Raw genomic sequence first — 21,678 nt, forward strand, 5'->3', positions numbered from 1 at the left:
ATAGGCAGAAATGGGTAGAAGGGCTTTCTTGGCAGGAAAATGGAAATGAGTACTTTAGACAGGAAAATGTAAGAAATAGCCAGCAATTTCCCATTACTGGCCATGATGGGAGAGTGGGAAATAGATTAGGACATAATGATGACTAGCTTCCTAGAGGCCTCACAAATCTATACATTGTGCTATCATAGATGATATGAACATGAAAGTTTCTGAGCAGAAGTGATTCTAGAGCTGTGGCCACATACAGGATGTGCTTACCAGGTGGGGGTAGAAGTGAAACCAGTGTAAAGGCATTCTAAGCCCCACGGGCTTTCCTCCCACACAGGATGATGAAGTCTGGAGAGAAAGGAGTAGATTTGGCCCATCAGGTTGAAAGAAAGATCTTGTTATTATCACTCAATTAGATGTGAGAGTGAAAAGATGGACTTAAAGATGTTAGACCCAGGGGCTGGGAAGGTGGCTCAGTGGTAGAGTGCTCGCCTTGCATGCCTGAGGCCCTGGATTTGATTCCTCAGCAGCACATAAGCAAAAAAGAAAAAAGCCGGAAGTGGCGCTGTGGCTCAAGTGGTAGAGTGCTAGCCTTGAGCTGAAGAGCTGAGGGACAGCGCCCAGGCCCAGAGTTCAGGCCTCACGACTGGACCAAAAAAAAAAAAAAAAAAAAGATGTTAGACCCAGCTAGAAGTGACCCCATTGACTAAGACAGTGATTATGAATGACTGTTTGCTCACCTTTATTACATGTCATATGTGGTGTTGGCTTATCCTTCAGTTGAGGTGTACAGTCCATTTTATAGATGAGGTCAGTGTGGAGCTGGGAAAGTAGTAGTTACTATAGGAACATAGATCTGGGTATTTTATATTTTCTGTTCCATGCACTTGACATCAGCCAACAAAAAGCAAGTATTAACTTGAATGTGTGTTCACTAGTTATAACGTCGTGTTCCTCCCACTGTCTCAGAAACCCTTTTGGTGATAATAAGAGAAACAGATACTGGACATGGAAAGAGAAATAGATGAGATTCAGGGAAATTCCTAGATGGAAATATCCAGAAAACAGTTAGAGAAGAGGGCAACTAAGGTGGCTTGAGGTCAAAGGGTTAATATAGTTTGACACCATCTGCAGAGAATTCTGGGAATGGGCAAGATTTCTAAGTGTTGATTACACAAAGAGAGAAATAAGTGATCCAAGGAAGGAGCTTTGGGAATGTTTGAAAAGTAAGTTATGGATCTGTGATAATGTATTATTGGTGGGAATGTTAATTGGTGCAGTCATTCAAAGCCTAGTAAAATTGACCATGCATATTATCCTGAAACAGACTGGTGGAACTGCTCAGTTCTGTTGTGGTAGAACAGAAACCAGCCATGGACAGTATAAAGTGCATGAATATACCTGTTTCCACCCAAAATTATAAATACAATTTTACGTATGCATACAATATATGTATATATGGGTATGTATATCTACATGTATACATCTATGTACAGGTGAGCCTTACTAGTCATGATTATGGATTTGTGAATTTATCTCCTTGCTAGAATTTATTTGTAACCCTAACGTTGGCTATTGAAATGCTTTTGTGGTTATTTTTGTACAAATGTAGGGTAGTAAAAAATTTGGATCATGCAACATTTATTTTGTCAACTGATACCACATAAGCTGATGCTTTGCTTTCCATTTTCAACTCTTAGTTATATGTCCTTTTTGTGTTATATTGAGGGCTACTTTTTTGCTTTCATTTTTTTCTTTTTGTCTTTTCTGTCTTTATTATGTTATATATTATGCCATTATATTAATTATACATTATATATTTGCTATTATATATAAAATGTGCTATATATTTGATATATTATATAACATATTATATATAACAATTATTATTTGCTTAAAGATGTCCTAAATGAAATATTAAAGTGATATCTAGCATTCTGAAATGGAAGACAGCTGAAATATACTTTACGATGTCATCTAAAGATGCACATTAGATAATGTTTGTTTAGGCATGAGCATACTGTTGATTCCGACTTCAGTACTAATAATTTGACAATGTAGTATTTCCTAATCAAACATTCTTGTTTCACAGTGCCAGTCCCTCAGGGTTTGAGAGGAGAGCTGGTGCCTTCATCAGGTCACCCATTGCCAAAAATGGCATACTGGAAATAAGTGTTCTACCATGGGAATTTTGGGCTTTGCTTTTTCCTTTTCCCTCTCCTTCCTTCCAGTTCCCTCCCCTCCTCTCTTCTCTCCTTGTCCAATTCAGGTCAAAAGTATGACTTGTCCTAATTTCTCTTATCCTCTCTTCTGAACTTAAGCTTTCTTAGTAGCCTTTGGCTGGCTGTGATTGTAACTGGAGCCTGATGGCTCTGCATACGGTATACTTTAGCTCTCTTGAGAGAAGAAATGAAAGGCTTGGGTTAGGCATTTCATGCTTCTGATGTGAACATAACACTCCCCTTTCCTCCAGGTCAGTTTTGAGCCATATTACTTCGTAAGCTGATTGATCTCTGATGGGTAGCCTTCCAATGCAGCCTCCTTTTTACTTTGTAGTGCTTCCTGTTTTGCTGAAATGCAGAGTTTTTTCCCCCTAACCAGTTGCCAGTAAAGCCAATTTATTTGTTTGCTGATTCGATTTGAGTTTTTTTTCACCCTAATATGAGATGAAACTCTTAAAGTTCATGGAAATCCCATCAGGACTTAAAAGTAGTTCACTTTCATTGGCGCGGTGTTAAAAGTGATCGGCTCTAGAAGAGTTTGGAATTTGAAAAGCTGGTCTGTCTGTTTTATGTTCCTCTTCTGATGACACATTAGGAAAGTAAGGCGTAGTGCCAAGGTGCTTGATCAGGAACATACAATAATCAGTGACTCACTAGTCAAGGCCACCATATTTGACAACATCTTGGAATCCCTGCTCTTTCAGATCATGGCTTAGTCAGCTGAGTACCTGAGAATTAGTCTTGAGTATTTATACGTAGGCCTTCATGATACTTAGCACCCTTACCCATTTGTCCTGTGAGCTGAAGGGATAGGGGACAGATGGCAGTGATGCTAATATTATGAGGACTGTCCACGGTCATATAAGTCTATTTCATAACATGAGGACTTCCAGATAGGGAAGAAAGTTGGAAAAGAGGGGGAAAGAAAAGGAGAATGAATGATGGAGGGGGTAACAATGTTTGACAAGATATGTACTCACTACCTTACGTATGTAACTGTATCCCTCTGTATATCACCTTGACAATTAAATTAAAAAAAAAACACAAGTCCACATAATGCGTTAAATGCATACATTATTTAAAAACAAAGAAAAGGAGAATGAGTTGGTGAACTGGGAAGATGCTACTTATTTCTAAATTTGTGTTTTAACTTTGTGAATTTCAAATCTGGGTTGTGGCTAAGAACTACCTATAAATTATGTTTACAAACTTGTAGAACAAAGGGAGTTAATTCAAGATGGATTATAAACATGAAAGCTAAACTTACAAGGCTTTCCAGAACAAAACATGAGACAAAATCATTGCAATCTATGATACAAAAGGTTTCTTCAGGGCTGGGAAGGTGGCTCAGTGGTAGAGCGCTTGACTTGCATCATGCTTGAGGCCCTGGGTTCGATTCCCCAGCACCACATAAGCAAAAAGAAAAAAGCCGGAAGTGGCGCTGTGGCTCAAGTGGTAGAGCGCTAGCCTTGAGCTGAAGAGCTGAGGGACAGCGCCCAGGCCCAAAGTTCAGGCCCTATGACCAGACCCCCCCCAAAAACAAAAACAAAACAAAAAAAAAATGGTTTCTTCAAAGGATACAGAAAGTAATGACTCTAAAACAATAAAATAATAACACCAAAATAACTTTATTAAAATTAAAAACTTGTGCCTATCAAAATATACTGTTGTCAGGTGCCAATGGCTTATGCCTGTTATCCTAGTTACTCAGGAGGCTGAGATCAGATGATTTTAGTTTGAAGCCAGCCTGGACAGGAAAGTCTTTAAGACACTTATCTGTAAGCCAGAAATAGAGCTGTGACTCAAGTGGTAGAGAGCTAGCCTTGAGCAAAAGGCCCTGAGTTCAGGCCCCCCAGGAACACACCTCTCTCTCTCTCTCTCTCTCTCTCTCTCTCAGAGTAAGTAAGTAGTAAAAGTTTGCCAAGCAACTGTGAGTCTTTGAGTTCAACTTCCAGTGAGAGAGAGAGAGAGAGAAAGGACTTGAAGAGGCCCCACAAAAAGAAAGGTTAAGAATGCCTAAATAACAATGAAGAAGTGCTTGATGTCATTAATCACAAGCTAAACCCATAATGAGATACTATTGCTGTAGGCAGCCATCCCTGAAGACCACACAGACACTGTCATGTACAGGAGAAGGAGGTTTATAAGGATGTTTATCAGAGGGAGTGGGAGCAATGTGGCACCTGCCCCTGTCCAGGGGAATCATTGTAACAGTGGGGCTAGAGGTAGGAGGTACTCTGCATGGACAGCTAGGTCTGGGTGAAGAGAAGGAATGCCTGTCTATCCTGGAGCAACTGGTGGGAGCCTGGAAGAGTTCTTTGTGAAGGGCAGGGTAGAGTTCAGGTTTGGGTGGAGATGGTTAGCAGGTACAAGCTACTCCAGGAAGTAAAGTAGGAGGGGCTGAGGACCTGAAGTGGAGGGAATGCTAGCAATTACATTCCACCAGAAAGGCTGAAGTTAAAATACTAAAAATGTTAAGCAGGGCACAAATGAAGTTTCCTTCCATACAGAAAGGAGTGTGAAATGGTGAAAAGCTGAGTACTTTCTAATTCAATAACAACAAACAATATATAAAAAATACAAATACCTACCTTATGGTTTGTCAATTACAATCTTATGTACTTTGCCAAAAGAAGTGAAAACAAAGGTCCTCCAAAAGATTTATACCAAAACATTTTGAGAAACATTGTATATGAAACCAAAGACAGGGGAAGAGCACCAATGTGCTGATAAGACTGACAATTTAGATAATAAAATACTATTCAGAAGGAACCCAAAGTATTTATGTTACAACATGGATAAAAATCTCAAATAATTTATGTTGAGTAAGACATTGTATCCATGGAAGAATACATACTACATGATTTCATCTTTATCCTGGTCTAGAATCACCCAGTCATGGTGGGAACAAACAGATCATCTTGCTGGGGTGGGATTGGGTTGAAGCAATGTGGGGAGAGTCCTGAAAGAACTAAGATGATGGAAATGTTTCTATATCAGTTGGGTTTTCACTTACATAGGTGAATGAAATTGTCACAGTTCATGATTGACATACTTGAGAATTGTTCATTTCATTGTATATTAATTTACCTTAAAAGACTGATGATCAAATACTGAGCTGTAGTAGTTGATGATATGCACATTGAAATGTTTTGACTCACAGTGCAACTTGTTTTAAAAGAAAACAAGAAAATAGATGGATAATGGAGGGATAGCTCTGTGATAAATAATAAGGCAAATGCAGCAGAATACAAACAACTGTAGATATATGTGTGATTTCCATCCTTTCACATCTTTGTGTGTGTGTTGAGACTTTTCATAATAAGTTGGTGGGCATTGGGAGTGAGTGCTGTTCTTGCTGGTCTGTCATGCTCTCTATCCATGCTCAGTCAGAAGTAGAGTGAAGTCAGCCCGAGGTGAGGATAAAGGGGTAAGGTCCATGGAAGGAGAATAGACTAAATTTCTCTAAGGAAGAGTGAGTAAATGCTGGGTGCCTAAAGCATAAGGAATCATTTCCAAAAATTGAATAATGCCAGCCTTGCCTGGAGCCTGTGGCAAAGCCCAGAGGAGTCTCCATTAGCTCTGAAAGCTTAAAAAAAGATGAATTAGACTTTGCCAGAGAACCATGCAGACGTTCAGGTACAGAGAACAAAGAAAGGTTTATTGCGGGAAAGGGGGCCAGCAAGACTCTACAAGGGAAAAGTGAGAAGAACCAGCTATTGTCTGGGGTGACCTATATAACCTAGGAGGCTTAGGAGGAGCTAGAAGGGGCTAGGAGGCGGAGACCCTGATGTGGACATGTGGGCCAGGGGCTTCATCATGGCGGATTAAGATTTATAGCTGCCCAGACCTGAAGGTCACTCTAAGGGGCTGTTATTGCCTTATATGGTGGTAGCTGCCCAGAGTAGTGCCATTCCGAGATAAAGGGGTTGGAAGTCAATTATTTATTGCCTGTACTACTTGGGCATAGTGTTGCCTAGGAAGGAAGCATGCTAAGCTGCGGAGAAAGGAAGAAGCTATGGGAAGGGAGATCATTTTGCTAACAAGCTCTCTTGGCCCCTCATACTGTGTAGAGGTGGGGAAGACTTAGTCTAAGAACTTTTAGCTTATGTAGAATGAGGAACAATTCTAGTTCTGAAGATCCATTTTGAAAGTACCATTATGCCTTTTGTGAGAAAACACCAAGACTCCTGGTGCCATCAGAGATGGGGATCTCTTCTCTTCCCCTTTAGCTCAGAGCAACAGAATAAAAAAATGTGAATAATCTCAGAACCTCAGGTGCATGCTCATGGGTTGGTATCAGGATTATTTCTAGATTTGTGGTAGGAAACTTAGCTTTATATATGTATCTGAACTTATAGCCACCAATGGCAAGTGGAGAAGACAGAAGTCCCCTTTCTGAGTGTGAATCTTTAGGGATAACAAGAAGTACTTTGAGTTAACTTTGACTGACTTCAGTTGGATTCCAGTTACATTGTGGACAGCCCAGTGCCCTTGCTTCAAATCCTCTGAAGAAGGATCAGTGACGCACTGACTCACATGCTGTCTGTGGCTTCTAGTGGACAGGCCCTGCTTGGACAGCAGATGGATTCACAGGCCTCTACTTTGGGACCCTGCATACTGTGCTGAGCAGTTTTTCCTTTGCAGATTTCAAAGCATAAAAGAACAAGGTTTCTTCTCTTGTTAGTGAGGCTGTGCAGACCTTTCCAAGGACATGGGGGAGGAAGGGGAATGCATAAAGGCATTTGTGTTCAGTATTGCAGGGTGTGTGTGTGTGTGTGTGTATGTGGGTGGGTGAGTGGGTGCGCATGCACGTGTACAGGAGATGGTCTTTTCTCTCCCTATGGACTAATGGGTTCATACTCACTTTTTCATGTTGCATCAGCATGAAGCCTAGAAATGTAAGAACCAGAATGTGCCTGGCATTGTGACCTGACTATATCCTATATACATGTCAGCTCCCCATGAACCATCTGCTTAACTCTTGTACATTTGACTCTGACACTTTGACTGCTCTTTCTGCAGCCTTGGAAGTTTTCCTAAAATGCTTTTTTGATTTCTACATAGATTTATTTTTTCCATTTTTGTTTCCAGTTTTTGTTTATATTGGCTGTGATACTAATCTTCAGTTGAAAGATAGGGAAGTTGCTTATAAGGGTTTTTTAGGATTTCTGAATATGAATTGCAAGGAAATTGCATAACATTGCAGCGTTTCCTCTTCTTGTTTCTTGCTTGCTGCCCAAAATACAGTAGTTCCTTCTAGAAGCTTGAGGAAATTTGGCAGATCCCTCTCTCTGATGGTCTGTTGTGGTCTAGAGAGTCAATGTTATGCTGATTTGAGGTTGGGTTTTTCTTGAGGTCAAACAGCAAAGCTTCCTGAATAATAACCATGGTAACAGTGTTTATGTAACACAGAAATCAAAGTCTTGGGGTAGGAGCACCCACAATAATCTGTGTTAATAACCCCAGAAGCATTTTGTTCATTGGATCCAATGTGAAAATACATGGCCCACCCAGTCCCTGGGCATCTGGGTATAACATTACCACACACATACTCCAGGGGGAGCTGTTCAGCCTTTCCCCTGGAAGCTATGTCAGTTTAATTGGTGATTTCACAAAGAGCACAATTCAAAATGTGAAAGCATTGCTATAAGGGTAATTTGCTTATCGAGGTTATTGTGACCCATTTCTGACCCAAAGAGAAAAACTAGATAGGGAATGTGCATCCTCTCTGTCTTAAGCCCCTGTCCTTTAATCAGAACAGTTTCTTGGGTACTAAATATGCGCTCAGCCCCACATTTGTTACCAGTTAGACACCTCTCTCCGCCCCATAGACGTGTAGGAATAATCTTGTCGTCAGGGTTGATTTGGTTGGCGATTGGAAATGGTGAGGAATGAAAACATGCGTTCAGAAGTGTTAAGTTCTGTAGAACAAAGTGTAAAAGCGACTGGATGTCAATAAAAGGGAAAATGGAGGATGATCTGCAGCCATCAAATAAACTAGGAAATCTTTGTAGGGAAAACAAGGAGAAATAACATTTTTTTGAGCAACTTCAGGCACTGAGAACTATTTCTAATTCTCTTAAGTGCTCTCATAAAGTATTATTATTTAGCTCTGCTTTGCCATGAAAAAGAACAGACTCAGACTCAGAAATATTAAATGATCGTCTAAGGGCACGCTGCTCAAAAGTAGTAGAAGAAGCCTTAATGCTAAGTCTTTTGCTCACCCACAGCATACTTGTCCACTCTACATCTCTGCTTCCATCCAAAGCCTGTACAGGTAAAAGGATAAGTTAACAATGATTAAACTCCAAATATGGCTAACTGTGTTAACCTAAGAATGACCGAAACTGCCTTGTAGATGGAGGAAACCTATTCCTTTGAGTATGAGTGACTTAGCCAGCTACATTGCTCTAGTGGACATGCAGAGCTATGCACTGGCAATTGCTTATAGCATCTGAAACCTGCCTTCTTGAGTGTCCACCCTGATCTTCACCTCTCATCAAGGAAGTGGGCATTCTTGTACATGGTAGCTGGAAGCTGGAGTTTGAACTCAGGGTCTTTGCACTGCTCTTTAGGTTTTTTTGCTTAAGACTAGTACTCTACCCTTTGAACCCCAGCTCCACTTCTAGCTTTTTGGTGATTAATCAAAGGTAAGAGTCTGAAGGATAGTCCTTCCTGATCTAGCTTTTTATTGAAATTCTTAGATCTCAGCCTCCTGAGTAGCTAAGATTACAGGTGTGAACCAGTGTCATCCTGCTGATTTAACATCTTTATCTGACCAGTGCATTTTTCTCATCAACTCTAGTGTGAGAGTTTAAAAAATTTCCAAGTTCTCTTTTATTCCTTTTACTCAAATCCTGTCCATCTAAGCAATTCTTTTTGAGTGGCCTGCTATATGCCAGATACTGAACCCTGTTTACATGTAATTCTGCAGGCAAGAGTAAGGTCTTGACATTTGTTCAGGAACTGGTTATTGGAGGTGCCACCAAGTATATTTTCATTGGCCTTTCTTATGAGAGCCTCCCTAAGTTAGTAAATGCTGTACTGGCACAGTAGAAAAGGAAAGCCTAGAGAAATGCTGCTCTGAGAAATTGAAAATTATTGATAGCCATTTTATTTCTACTTTGGAAGATACATTTAGTCACTTGGATCATGGTGACAAGAGGCACATTCTGATAGGAGAAAGGAGGACCATTACCTAACTCACAAGTTCTGTCTTTTTATCCTCCAAGTTGAGGTGTATTACTTACACCTGGCTATTCACACTGGCTGTATCACTCCCATCCTTCAGACTCCAACAGTTACTTCTTGAAAGCTTTGTCAAGTGTGGCTTATTGGCATCCCTGGGAAAGTCTTCCTGATCTAAAAATTCATGTGCATTATTGTGTTTTATGTGTTTTCATAGACTTGAGGTGACTTACTAGTAGCTTCTCAGAAGTGTATTAAAAGTCCCTAACTTGGCCTGGCAATTAGGGCTTGCTGAGAAATTCAGCTGCCACACCATTTTCAGCAGCCCTGGCCAGTTCTGTCTGTTTGTGCTCATTGATTTTTGGGAAGGATATTTTTGAGGCATCCTAAGTGTCTCAAGCTGTTTGTGGTTTTCCTTTGGTGCCATCCTGTATTAATTGGAAGTTTGTAGGATTATTATTATATTTAAATTGGGTGGCAATTCTGTTCTTACATAATGTGTGCATTGTTGCTGTGTTAATTACTGTCTAGCTGCTGTTAAGTTCTTCATTAATCGCCAAGCTATTTTTCCACTGGAAGACAAGACTGGGTGGAGAGGTTGTATGAAGTTGTGGTTGAGTATAGATTGTAGTCTGTAGGACTCAGCCTGGCTCTGTAGTTGCTTGCCATGTAAGCTTTGGAAGGTTAATTAACCTATAAGATGCTATAACATAGGAATAGTAGGATAAAATTAAATAGTTCATGTAAAATGCTTACCTGATGCATAATTGGTAGTGAAAAGGTAATCAGTGGTAATGGTTATTTTTATTATTGAATAAAGTATTTTTTAAACTGACAATTATTGCTCTAAGCATTGGCCTTAGATTATCTCCTTGCCTTTCTCTTCCTTAATTAATTAGTGTTAGTTGTTATATTACAGTGCTAATGAGACCAGAGCCTTTGAGTCTCTCAAACCACATTCCCATTCTTAGCTATTTATCCTATCAGAGGGAGGAACCTTCCCTCATCCTCATCAGGGAACATTTTTGTTGTTGAAACAAGAAGTATGAAGAGAAGGAAAGAGAATGATAGTGAAAGAAAATTTCAATTGAATGCTCTGTGGGCCCTTAAATTTGCATTCCATGCTCTGTCTACAATATTCTATATCCATCATTCCATTTCATTCTCATAATACTAGAAGGTTGGCAATATTAATATCCCCCTAGCGATGTTAAGTGATATGTGTGTATAGTTAACAGATGGTAGAGCCAGACTTTGAAACTGAGCAGTAGATTACTACAGACCTATTGCCATAAATAGGAAGAGGATACAAATAAATGTGGGGGTGTGCTTGTAAATTAGGCTCAGTACTTTGGAGCCTAAGGAGGGAAGATCATGAGTTTGAGACCAGCTTAGGTTATATCTTGAGTTCCAGGCCAGTTTGGTATATGTATGAAAACCCAACTTCAGAACAACCACAAAGCACAAGCTGTAATGATGATAGACTCTTTGTGTCTCAGCGATAAGGAACAAGATAGTACCCAATAATGTATATCCAGCCTGTGAAATGCTTTCTCTTTAAAGTTAACCAGTAGCTCTGTTGACAATGTCTTTCTGCTCCTTTATTAGGGGAGCATCCCAGTGGGAGGACTACATGGAAGAAACTGTAGAAATTGGAGTTTGGGATGAAATAGGTAAAATAGTGCAGTTTAGAGAGGAACAGCAGTTTAAGAGAAGTTTTCTTATGAGTGGTTTATCTAATACCTCCATTGTTGCACTTTCTGAAGTAAAGTGTGGTGTGGACAAGTACAAAACCAGCTCTATGTCAAAGGAAAAGTTAGATTGCTGTTTAATTATTGTTTTACTTAAGCCCTTAATTTACATGTTTATAAAGAAGTACCTCTGTGCTTTCTCAGTATGGCTTGGGTAATGGTAATAAATGTTACCCATAGAAAAATTCTGGGAATCTGAATGACTCTGTGTATTTTTTCTCTTAATTCTCTAGGGATATGTAAATTAAATTGGCTCAGCAGTGAAGGGTTTTAGTTGCAAAATCGCATCTTAGTACAGAGGAGGCATATGAAAGCTTTCTGTACCGTCTGTTGATTTATTAAATTATGCTCCATTGTAGCTTCTGGGTAAGGACTCATAGAATTGAGATGCCTAGTGATTTATATTAAAGACCTACTTTCCTGCCCTGGTAATTATCTTCAGATTGGAGCTCTGTGGTTCAGAGAGAACATGGAGTGTTACTTCCAGCTTAGTTGCCAGCTTGGTTACAAGGGTTAGTGGTGAATACTTCTGGCTAGACTTTGAAGGCCATTCACAGTTTCATTTTGTGTCTGACTTAAGTTGTTTCTTTGAGTGACTCACTTGCTTTAGCTGCCCAAGGTAGCTCACCACCACCACCACCACCACCACCATCACCATCATCATCATCATCATCACCATCATCATCATCATCATCACCATCATCACCATCATCGTCATCATCATCATCACCACCACCACCACCACCACCATCATCACCATCACTACCACTAGCACAATGCCTTATTTATTATATGGTTACTGGTTAAGTGCTTAGAGACAGAATATGGGAATTGCCACATGGATTGTTCTCAATCCAGCTGCTTCACCCAGGGCAAGTGACCTTATTTCTCCACTGCTTCAGAAACAATAAGAGTGGTATGAGGACTGAACAACAGAATGTCTGTGGGATTCTTGACATGGTATCTGACACATAGAGCATTACTTTGTCCTCATGAGAATTAGGAAGTTAATCATGTCAGTTGAGTTGAAATTACTCCTAACAGACTGACAGATGGATCCTGATCAGATAAAGTTAACATGGTTAATTTCTTTCCTATAGTAGCATGTATTTGAAAATGAATATTCATTGGCATGGCTGCTTAACCAATCTTCATGTTCAGTATTCAGCAGGAACTGGAGCATAGGTACATTGAGGAACACAAAAACAGAGAGCCAGGCTTTCACTGTGGCCAGGTCTTTCACTGGAATAGCCAAGTGGGACTCATAGACATCATAGACTCATAGACCCAGCTTCAATTGAGTTGTTGAAAAGGCACATTAACTTAATTTCTTCCAGAAGCCATTATTCAGGCATTGTTAAGTGACCCTTCCTCATTTGACTTGATCCTGGATAGTTGTATTCTGTCTTGTGAAGATAGAGTTCTTAGGAGACCTATCTAAAAGCAGGCATGTGATAACTGTTAGTCACAAGCCAAAGCCACGGACAAAGACCTTTCACAGGACCTTGCTGTGGCTTCTGAGCCTCAGTTTGATGCTTGTGGACAGCCATGAGGCCTGTGAAAAAAGGAATGCCTGGAGGTGACTAACGATTTTAAAAGGGTGAAGAGGATGCCCTTTGCTTCTGCTAGTATGGAAATTATTTATGAACCAAAACACTGACCACTAGAGAAGCTTGAAAAGTTGTGTGTTGGGCTGTGAAGGTGGCTCTGTGGTAGAGTGCCTGCCTTGCATCCATGAGGTCCTGGGTTTGATTCTTCAGCACTTCATAAGCAGAAAAAGCTGGAAGTGGTGCTATAGCTCAAATGGTAGAGCGCTAGCCTTGAGCTGAAGAGTTGAGGGACAGTGCCCAGGCCCAGAGTTCAGGCCCCATGACCAGCAAAAAAAAAGTTGTGTGTCTAGATAGGTAAAAGTTGATTGAAACTTTTGGAACCTGTAGAGGCAAAATAGATTAGTACTCTAGTTAGTATCTTTGTGGCCTTGAACAAATAATGGACCTCCATTTCCATATCTGTAAAAGGAAATTTACACTAGTCTAATCTATGTGGCATTCAAAGCATTAGGTGTTGTCATGGGGAGTACTTGATAAGTACTTGGTAAACACAGCCATTCCTACATAGAGCTATTCCTGTGGTGCCACATCTGGCCTCTGCAGTAGTGAGGCTGCCCATCCTCAACCTGGAACTTCCTTGTTGGACCATGTGGTCACTTAGTTATGGAAGCCTGGTTTGTTTGCTTCATCTCAAAACTCATTCTTTTTGGCTCATTTATAGAAAGTAGACATAGATTAATGGCCTGGCCTCAGAGGATTGGGCAGCATATGTTTCTGGTGCTATTGGCTCATTGATCACACCTCTCCAATTCAGAGAATGACTGGATGTTTGAGGCAGAGGTCTCCGAACACCAAGGAAGCCTTGAAGGAAAGTAATTTGGCATAAGTTCACCTCCTAATTAGGGAGGGTTGGAAGCCCTACAATTTACTATTCCTTCTGCATTTACCCATTTTTAAATAGGAACATGTTTTTCTTGGATAGAAAGTTTTAGTTCACAGGAAAATGCAGTGATCAAGGATAGCTGAAAAAATAACTTGCCAAAATATGGTCTCTTTCCTCTCTGTTACCCAACATTCCAAAGTTATGCAAGACCAGTTGTCATGGGTCATTGGTCATGGCTGTTACCTAGCTATCCATTTTAGTCACAGGATATAAAGTCTTGCTTTCTTCTTCCTGTCCTCATCTCTTACCCTTCTCTGCCTTGCAGAGCTTGCCAACCATGTCCTTCTCCTTCCACAAGCCATTCTTTTTCGCATCTCAAGGACCTGCTGGACATTGGTCCCTAGGTCTTCCCAAGGAAATGCCCTTTCATCATTATGGAGTCCTGCAAATACCACTTCTTCAGAGAAGTTTTTCCTCATGTCAGACCCATTGTAACCATTTCTCTTTTCTCCAGTAAACTTAGAGTTTAAATAAATCATATTTATGAATTTCTCTTTTCTCCACCAATGGAAACGTTCCTTGAGACTAGTTTATAGCTATCCTGTCTATTTGTATCCTTAGCACCTAAAACATTGCCTGTTTTTTATAAGCATTCAATAACTGTTCATTAAACATACACATAAATAGGTGCCAGTGGCTCACACCGGTAATCCTAGCTACTCAGGAGACTAAGTTCTGAGGATCACTGTCTGAAGCCAGCCCAGGCAGAAAAGTCTGTGAGACTCTACCTCCGGGACAGAACCTAGGCCCTGAGTTCAAGACCCCCCCTATCTATCTATCTATCTATCTATCTATCTATCTATCTATCTATCTATCTATCTATCTATCTATCTATCTATCTATCCATCTATCCATCCATCCATCCATCCATCCATCCATCCATCCATCCATCCATCCATCCATCCATCTATCTATCTATTTTCATTCTCTTGTTTGCTAGCCACATAAGGAAACCCAAAGAAGAAAGGGAAGGGCTGTTTGGTTGCTTGAAGTCTTAGCCTCTCTCCCACCCTCCTTGACATTCTTGTGCAGGTCCTATGGAGCCCCATTTGCAAAACACAATCAACAGTGTTCCCTCTTTTGCACATAATAATTGGTACTGCTGCTGCCAGCCTCCACTTACACTTTGTGGTGACTTTTGTTTGGCTTATTCACCAAATTCTATAATGGCTAAGTCTTTTTTTCCTCCAGTAATATAAGCCAACCACTGCATTAGTTTTGTACTATTTTAGTATATTGCTCTTGACCCAATCTTATTTGATTTTCTTAGCAGCCATAGGAGTGGTAAGCAGGATAACTATTATCACTTCCATTTTGTAGAAACTAAAGGTCAGCCAAATGAAGTGAACAGTGGTGAACTCCAGGACAGAATCAAAGTCTTTTGACCCCTAACCTTTGAACTTTGAAGTATGTGCACTGATGCCTGTCTTCAGACCACCCTTCTTAAATATTACAACCCATTCTTTTGTCCTCATTTTTTTGACCTTTGGAAAAAGATTATGCAGCTAGAGTTTTCTTTAGAAAATAGAAAATAATAATACAGTGAGGTCATCTGTTGTGTTGGAAGTTTGACCATTCAATGACCTCTTTGTGCAAGTATTTCAATATAGAGATAAGGCAATAAAGTGTAAGAAATTTAGCGAAGCAGCCAGAGTGAAGGTAAAACATTTTTCAGGTTCTGACCACCCATTCCCATTCATGTTTCATAGCAAGTAAGGAAGTTTGGGTCTAGTGGTTCTCTTTTCAGGGATAACATGCTTTGTTATATAAGTGATTCTTACCAGGAGTGGCCACTAGAATCACTTAGTATGTATGGATAAAGAGAGGAACTTAGCTTATGGTAACATCTTCACCCTATACCTTTCCATACCTACAGAATCATCCTTCATAGACGGATTTGACATTATGATTTTCTTCTTTTCTCAAGCAGATATTTCATCTTGTTAATATTTAATGATGACAGAATATTGTAGATAAATCAAAAATGGCCACAGATTAAATCCAGCCCATTACTTGTTTCTGAACACACAGTTTGGACTCCAGTTAAGGTGAATTACTATTCTCCTTCCAAATATATAAAAAAAATCCAATCAGATTCTTCTTGTTGGTAAATTTCATGTTTCAAAAAGTCTTGATTATTATACTTTTTTAAATGTCAAAATTATTTGTTTTCTCTCATTATATAACTACCTTCATAATGTTTTTTTTTGTTGTTGTTTTTTGTTTTTGGTCCGGTCGTGGGGCTTGAACTCTGGTCCTGGGTGCTGTCCCTCAGCTCTTCAGCTCAAGGCTAGTGCTCTACCATTTGAGCCACAGCACCACTTCCGGCTTTTTTCTTTTTGCTTATGTGGTGCTGAGGAATCGAACCCAGTGCTTCATGCATGCAAGGCAAGCACTCTACCACTGAGCCACCTTCCCAGCCCCTCATAATGTTGTTTTTGCCTGATCTTTCAAGGCTGAAAATATTCACTATCTCATCCTTTTTGTAGCTTGCTGATCCTTGCAGTATATCATTTTCTACTTTATTGCAAGTCATGTGTTCTTTTACTATATTGAGTTTTTATCCCTTTTGTACTTCTTGCAAATTTAATGTAAATTTTATGTGAATTTAATGTAAATGTAATGCATCTCCATATAACATTCAAATTTACAAAAGCATATAGAATAAAAATGGCTAGTACCTTTCTTCAGTGTTAACACTTGACAGTTTATGATGTATCTTTTCCCTAACTTAGTCCCTAACTGGATATGGGACCTTAGTTCCCCTCACTATGCCTTATATTCTCCAGCTATACAACCGTGATAATAACAGCTTCTACCAAGCAGGATTGCTGTGTAGATTATGTGAGATAATCCACATGAATTGCTTAGCACATTGCTTTGTACACACTTAAAGCTTAGTGATTTGTAACTAATTTGAAATTCCTTCCTTTTTATTTATACATAGCATTTAGTGCTTTTTTTAGAAAAGATTTTTTTTTTTTTAGAATATAATTCCATATGTAACTGATACATGTACATTTAAGACTTGTTAAAGTATAGAGAAGTAAGTATCAAAGGAGTTTTTATTTGGGGAAGAAATCGCATTGCACATTTTGTGGTACAATGGAGGGTGGTATGAAATGCATACAAGTAAATTTCTATTTCTGTTTTTCAGGTCTACAACTCAAACAAAGACAGTCAGAGCGAAGGGTGTAAGTATGATTAGATCATTTTCTTCAGCTAGTGTTGGGAGGGGCTTTGAGAAGTTGCTACTTGGGGGGTGAACCACCAGGAGGTGCTGTGGGCACATGGGGGGGGGGTGTCAATCCCATTTCCCTAGTGAAGTTGGAGATGTTTCCTTCCCTCTCACTGCTTTCAGAGGACTACCATATTTAAATAACCCCACTTTATATAGCATTCTCATATAGATTATCTCTCTTAATACTAGAGAATCTTAAAGTTATATCACCAATCACCAAGTCAAGTTTATCTACTGATACTTCATACCCCAAGAGCTCAATGTTCTAAGAGAGCCAAAGTGCCCTTGTTTCCTGTACATTCTGCCCAAAGGACTGGAGAGACAGTGACTGTTGTGGGTGATGGCTTACTAACTCACTTTGTTTTGTGTGTCTTTGGAGAGGAAAGAGTGGAAATGGGAAATGTAATGTTGTTCCTCTTCATAGAAATGCCCCTGGGCAGCCTCTGTAGAAGATCTATCATATTCCCCTGCTGCAGGAGCTGAGCACTTTGGTAATCATGATTTTCAAGGGCATAGGTAACCTTGTTTACCTTGTAGAGGCCATGAAATGATAATGAAAATCCTACTGACAAAGTATTTGGGCTGATTATCTCCTTGATGCATACATAGGAGAGGAAAAAAAAATAAAACAACACAAAGTCCTTCCAGGTTGTTACAAGAATACAAAGGAAATCCTGTCCCCTGGCTTCAGATTTGCTTTGTAAAATCCACTCGGAAAACAAATTTAAAGGTGGACCTAGATGAATTTCAGTAGTGTCTGGAAAATCAACCAGATAGTGCCTCTTCCAATGGACAAAAGAGTGAGCTTAAAAAAAAAAAAATAGAAGATGGAGAATTTTCCTTCTTTCATTTCCCCCAAATTACAGATTTTTTTTTTTTTTAGAAAATACAAATGCAAAGTATACAACATAAAATATTCAGTAATCTGGAATTTTGGAATGACTGCTGTTTGATAGGTTGAGAAGCCTTCTGAGAGAAAAATGTGATTTTTCTTCTTCTTCAAATATTAAACGAGGGAAAAGATTTTAAATATTGAAGGAAATGAAGTATCCTCCCCTTTTACCCCTTCCTCCACTGATTGCAAAAGGACTACTGTAGAACATCTGAGGTAAACTCTACCCACAGTGCAGCAGTGAAGAAAGGGGCGCTGCTACATAGCTCATAGTAAGGAAAATAATGGAATGCACAGGCTTAGAAATCCACCAGCTCTAGAAACTCAGGAGTCAGGAGCCACTGAGTAATAGTGGATACTATTAGTGTTTACAAGATGATAAAGCTCTGGAGTATTGGCAATACTTCCCTCAGTCTTCTGATGATTTGGCTTCCCAGGAAAGATACTATCAAGTTGGACTAGCTTGGACCCACCTACCTTGATTTACAGTTTCAATAGTGCTTCCTGAAGTGAGATCTGTGTGATTTACTGAGAGAAAGTTGGGAAGCTATTAGGAAAACAGAGATAGATACCAAGCAGGCAGAACTAGCAGATGCCTACACCAGACCTCATTGTGGGATATATTGCTTCTATAAGGACCAAAGAGCTGCAAGAGATGTTGCAGTGTGTGTAAATAGAACCAGAAGTGCACTTCAACCTTTTAACCATACAAACCTGCTTCTCTCTGCTTACATGCCAGCATATTGGAGGGTTATTTGGAATTATTCTATTGGTATGCATACCAGTTGGTTCTGCCATTTCTGGAAGCATTTCTGGACTCCATTTTAGAAACATTTAAAAAACTTTTTTTTTTGTCCTCAAGTGCAAAGATTTTTGTTCCAAACAAAAAGCTCTCTGAAGCATTTGATAATAATGTTAAAAACCTGAAGTCAATGTAGATATCCAAAGGGAGTCTGATCAGATAAATGTTGGAATTATATACAGCCTTTATAAACAACAAGAGATCTTAATATATTTTTAGAAGTGTGTTATTGATTGAAGTAGGCAATGGAACAGTGAATATAGTGGAACAAATTGTCTAATCTAAATATTTGGTATAAAAATATTTGGAAATATGTTTTATCATCACACTATAGGAGGATGAGGGTAGATTATTATGAGTCATCAACCTTGTAGTTGAACTATTTCTCTGAAATGCTCATTCTCTAAAATTAACATGTATTTTTGTGGCAATAGTAAGTGGCAGCTTACTATGTCATAGGAATAGGGATTTATTGCATCCATTCAGGCTAACTGGATAGTTTTAACTAGTTTGGTAGGTGAGGAAATGGTCTAGTAAGCTCAGGGAACAAAATTTTGATTAATTTTTGTCTGGCCTCAAGAGCTCTACTGTTAAACATAGAGTATTATTTTACTTCTGTTAATAGAAGAACAATACAAAAGTTTCATTTTGGAAAATCCAGACACTTGTGCAACATTGCGCAACTTCTGGCATCCTATTATGTGCAGATGGGGGAGGTGTGCTTCCCTGGGGTGTCTTGTAGCCCATTAATTGCTAGCTTTTCTATCTTGCCAGCAGGAGAGTAAAGGATGGGGTAAAAAGTATTGGCTGTCTTCCACGAGTAGTTTAAGTAGGACTTGTTTTTTTTTTTCATTTTTTAAATAAGTTTTTATTGTGAAAATACTGTACGGAGGGGTTACAATCACATGAGCAAGATAATGAGTACATTTCTTATCAAGCATTGTTGCCTCCTCCTTTGTTTCCCCTTCCCAACTCTTCCCATCCCTTCCCTTCCCCCACCCCCCCAAAGTTGTAAAGTTCGTTTACAACATAACGTCTTGTACATTTCATTGTTGCAATGGGTCCACCTGTATCCCTTTTTAAACAATTGGTTTTTCCCTTCCCCTCCACAAATTATACCAATATCAAATACAGTGAAAACAGGGGTTATACTGTGGGGGAGGGACATACAAAACAACAAAGAAATATCTTATAAATATGTTAGACACAATAGCAAGAAAGAAAAAAAAATTTGAGTCCTTATCTTGGGGTTCATTTCACTTAACATCAACTTATCTGACCATTTCTGCTTGTCTCAGACATATACTAGTTATTGCAAATAAGGGAAACCATGGGACCTATGTTTCTTTGGGGCTGGCTTACTTCACTTATCAAGCATTGTTACCTCCTCCTTTGTTTTCCCCCTACCATCCCTTCCTTCCCATCTCCACAACTACATTCCCACTGCCCTTCCCTTCTCCTGCCTAAATTGTAAAGTTTGTTTTTTGACATAGTGTCTTGTACATCTCATTGCTGTAATGGTTCAACCTGTATCCCTATTTTAACAATTCATTTTTTCCCTTCTGCTCCCCAAATTATACCAACATAAAATACAGTGAAAACAGGGTATACTGTGGGGGAGGGAGATACAAAGCAACAAAAAAATCACGTGGTACCTTATAAATACATTAGAAACAATAGCAAATAAGAAAAAAACCACTTGTGTCTTTATCTTGGGGTTCATTTCACTTAACATCATTTTTTTTTTCAAATTCTTTATTGTGATTAAGTGGTTACATAATTTCCCAAATTTCACAGTATTGTGGGATAGTGATGCTTAGTTAAAATCACAAACACATTCTAACTTCCATGGGACAAATTGTCTATCATGGTCTATAACATTTATGAGTTCTATGAGCTTTGCAATGTAATCTAACACATCAGCAGAGCCAAGGTCAAGAATCACATGATTATCTCCATTGATGCAGAAAAGGCTTTTGATAAAATACAACATTCATTCATGTTAAAAGCCCTAGTGAAAATAGGAATAGAAGGAACATTCCTTAAAACAATAAAAGCCATATACAACAGACCAATAGCCAATATTATACTTAATGGGAAAAAACTACAACCAATTCTTCTAAAATCAGGAACAAGGCAAGGATGCCCACTGTCTCCACTCCTCCTCAATATAGTCCTGGAACCCTTAGCCAGGGCAATAAGGCAAGAAAAAGACATTAAAGGGATCTGCATAGGGAAAGAAGAAGTTAAACTATCCCTTTTGCAGATGACATGATACTATACCTTCATGATCCCAAAAACTCCATCCCCAAACTCTTAGAAATCATAAATCACTTTGGCAAAGTAGCAAGATACAAAATCAACCCACAAAAATCAGTCGTCTTCCTGTATACTGACAATGTACAAGCAGAGAGAGAAATAAAGGAAGCAACCCCATTCACAATAACCTCCCCCAAAATAAAATATTTAGGAATTAACCTAGACAAAGATGTAAAAGAACTATTTAATGAAAGCTTAACATCATCTTATCTGACCTTTTCTGCTTGTCTCAGACATATACTAGTTATTGCAAATAAGGGAAACCATAGGACCTGTGTTTCTTTGCACCTGGCTTACTTCACTTAATATTTTTTCCAAGTCTTTTTTCCCCATTTGTAAGGATTTTTCTAGGGCTTTGTTATCCACTGATTTCTAGGATAGCAAAAGTAAAAAAGTATGCATTTGGTGTGTGTGTGTGTGTGTGTGTGTGTGTGTGTGTGTGTGTGTGTGTGTGTGTGTGTGTGCGTGTGTGCGTGTGTGCATGCGCGCGTGTGTGTGTTTTAAAAACATTAGTATCCCTCTTGCACATCATGCAGTTTCTTACCCCACTTCCTCCTGGGAACCAACTCAGGGCCTTGGGTCTGCTTAGCAAGTGTTTTATCGCTGAGTGACACCTTAGCCCCAAAGTTGTCTTGTGGTGCCTATTTATTCTAAGAACTTCCAGTTTTAGCCCATGCTCACCTCTGTGACAGGGTTCACCTGACAGGTAGCACTATTGCTTAGCGTCTTACTAGTTATGCAGCCCTCTTTCAGTTCTTGTCACAATCAGAACTCTTGAA

The 21,678-nt window shown here is 39.3% G+C and overlaps 1 protein-coding gene across 4 annotated transcripts in view; it reads left to right on the top strand.

Annotated features, from left to right (window-relative positions):
• The window catches only part of Arhgap26 (Rho GTPase activating protein 26), a 459,434-nt gene that overhangs the window by 221,644 nt on the left and 216,112 nt on the right, over positions 1-21,678 (top strand). For all 4 annotated transcript variants that reach the window (XM_042692003.1, XM_042692006.1, XM_042692004.1 and 1 more), the window contains exon 12: positions 16,803-16,839. In XM_042692003.1, the coding sequence (XP_042547937.1) occupies positions 16,803-16,839 (37 nt within the window). The remainder of the gene's footprint in view (positions 1-16,802; positions 16,840-21,678) is intronic.

The sequence above is a fragment of the Dipodomys spectabilis genome, unplaced genomic scaffold (genome assembly GCF_019054845.1).
Source record: "Dipodomys spectabilis isolate Male_0828 unplaced genomic scaffold, ASM1905484v1 ptg000147l, whole genome shotgun sequence".
Taxonomy (NCBI): Eukaryota; Metazoa; Chordata; class Mammalia; order Rodentia; family Heteromyidae; genus Dipodomys; species Dipodomys spectabilis.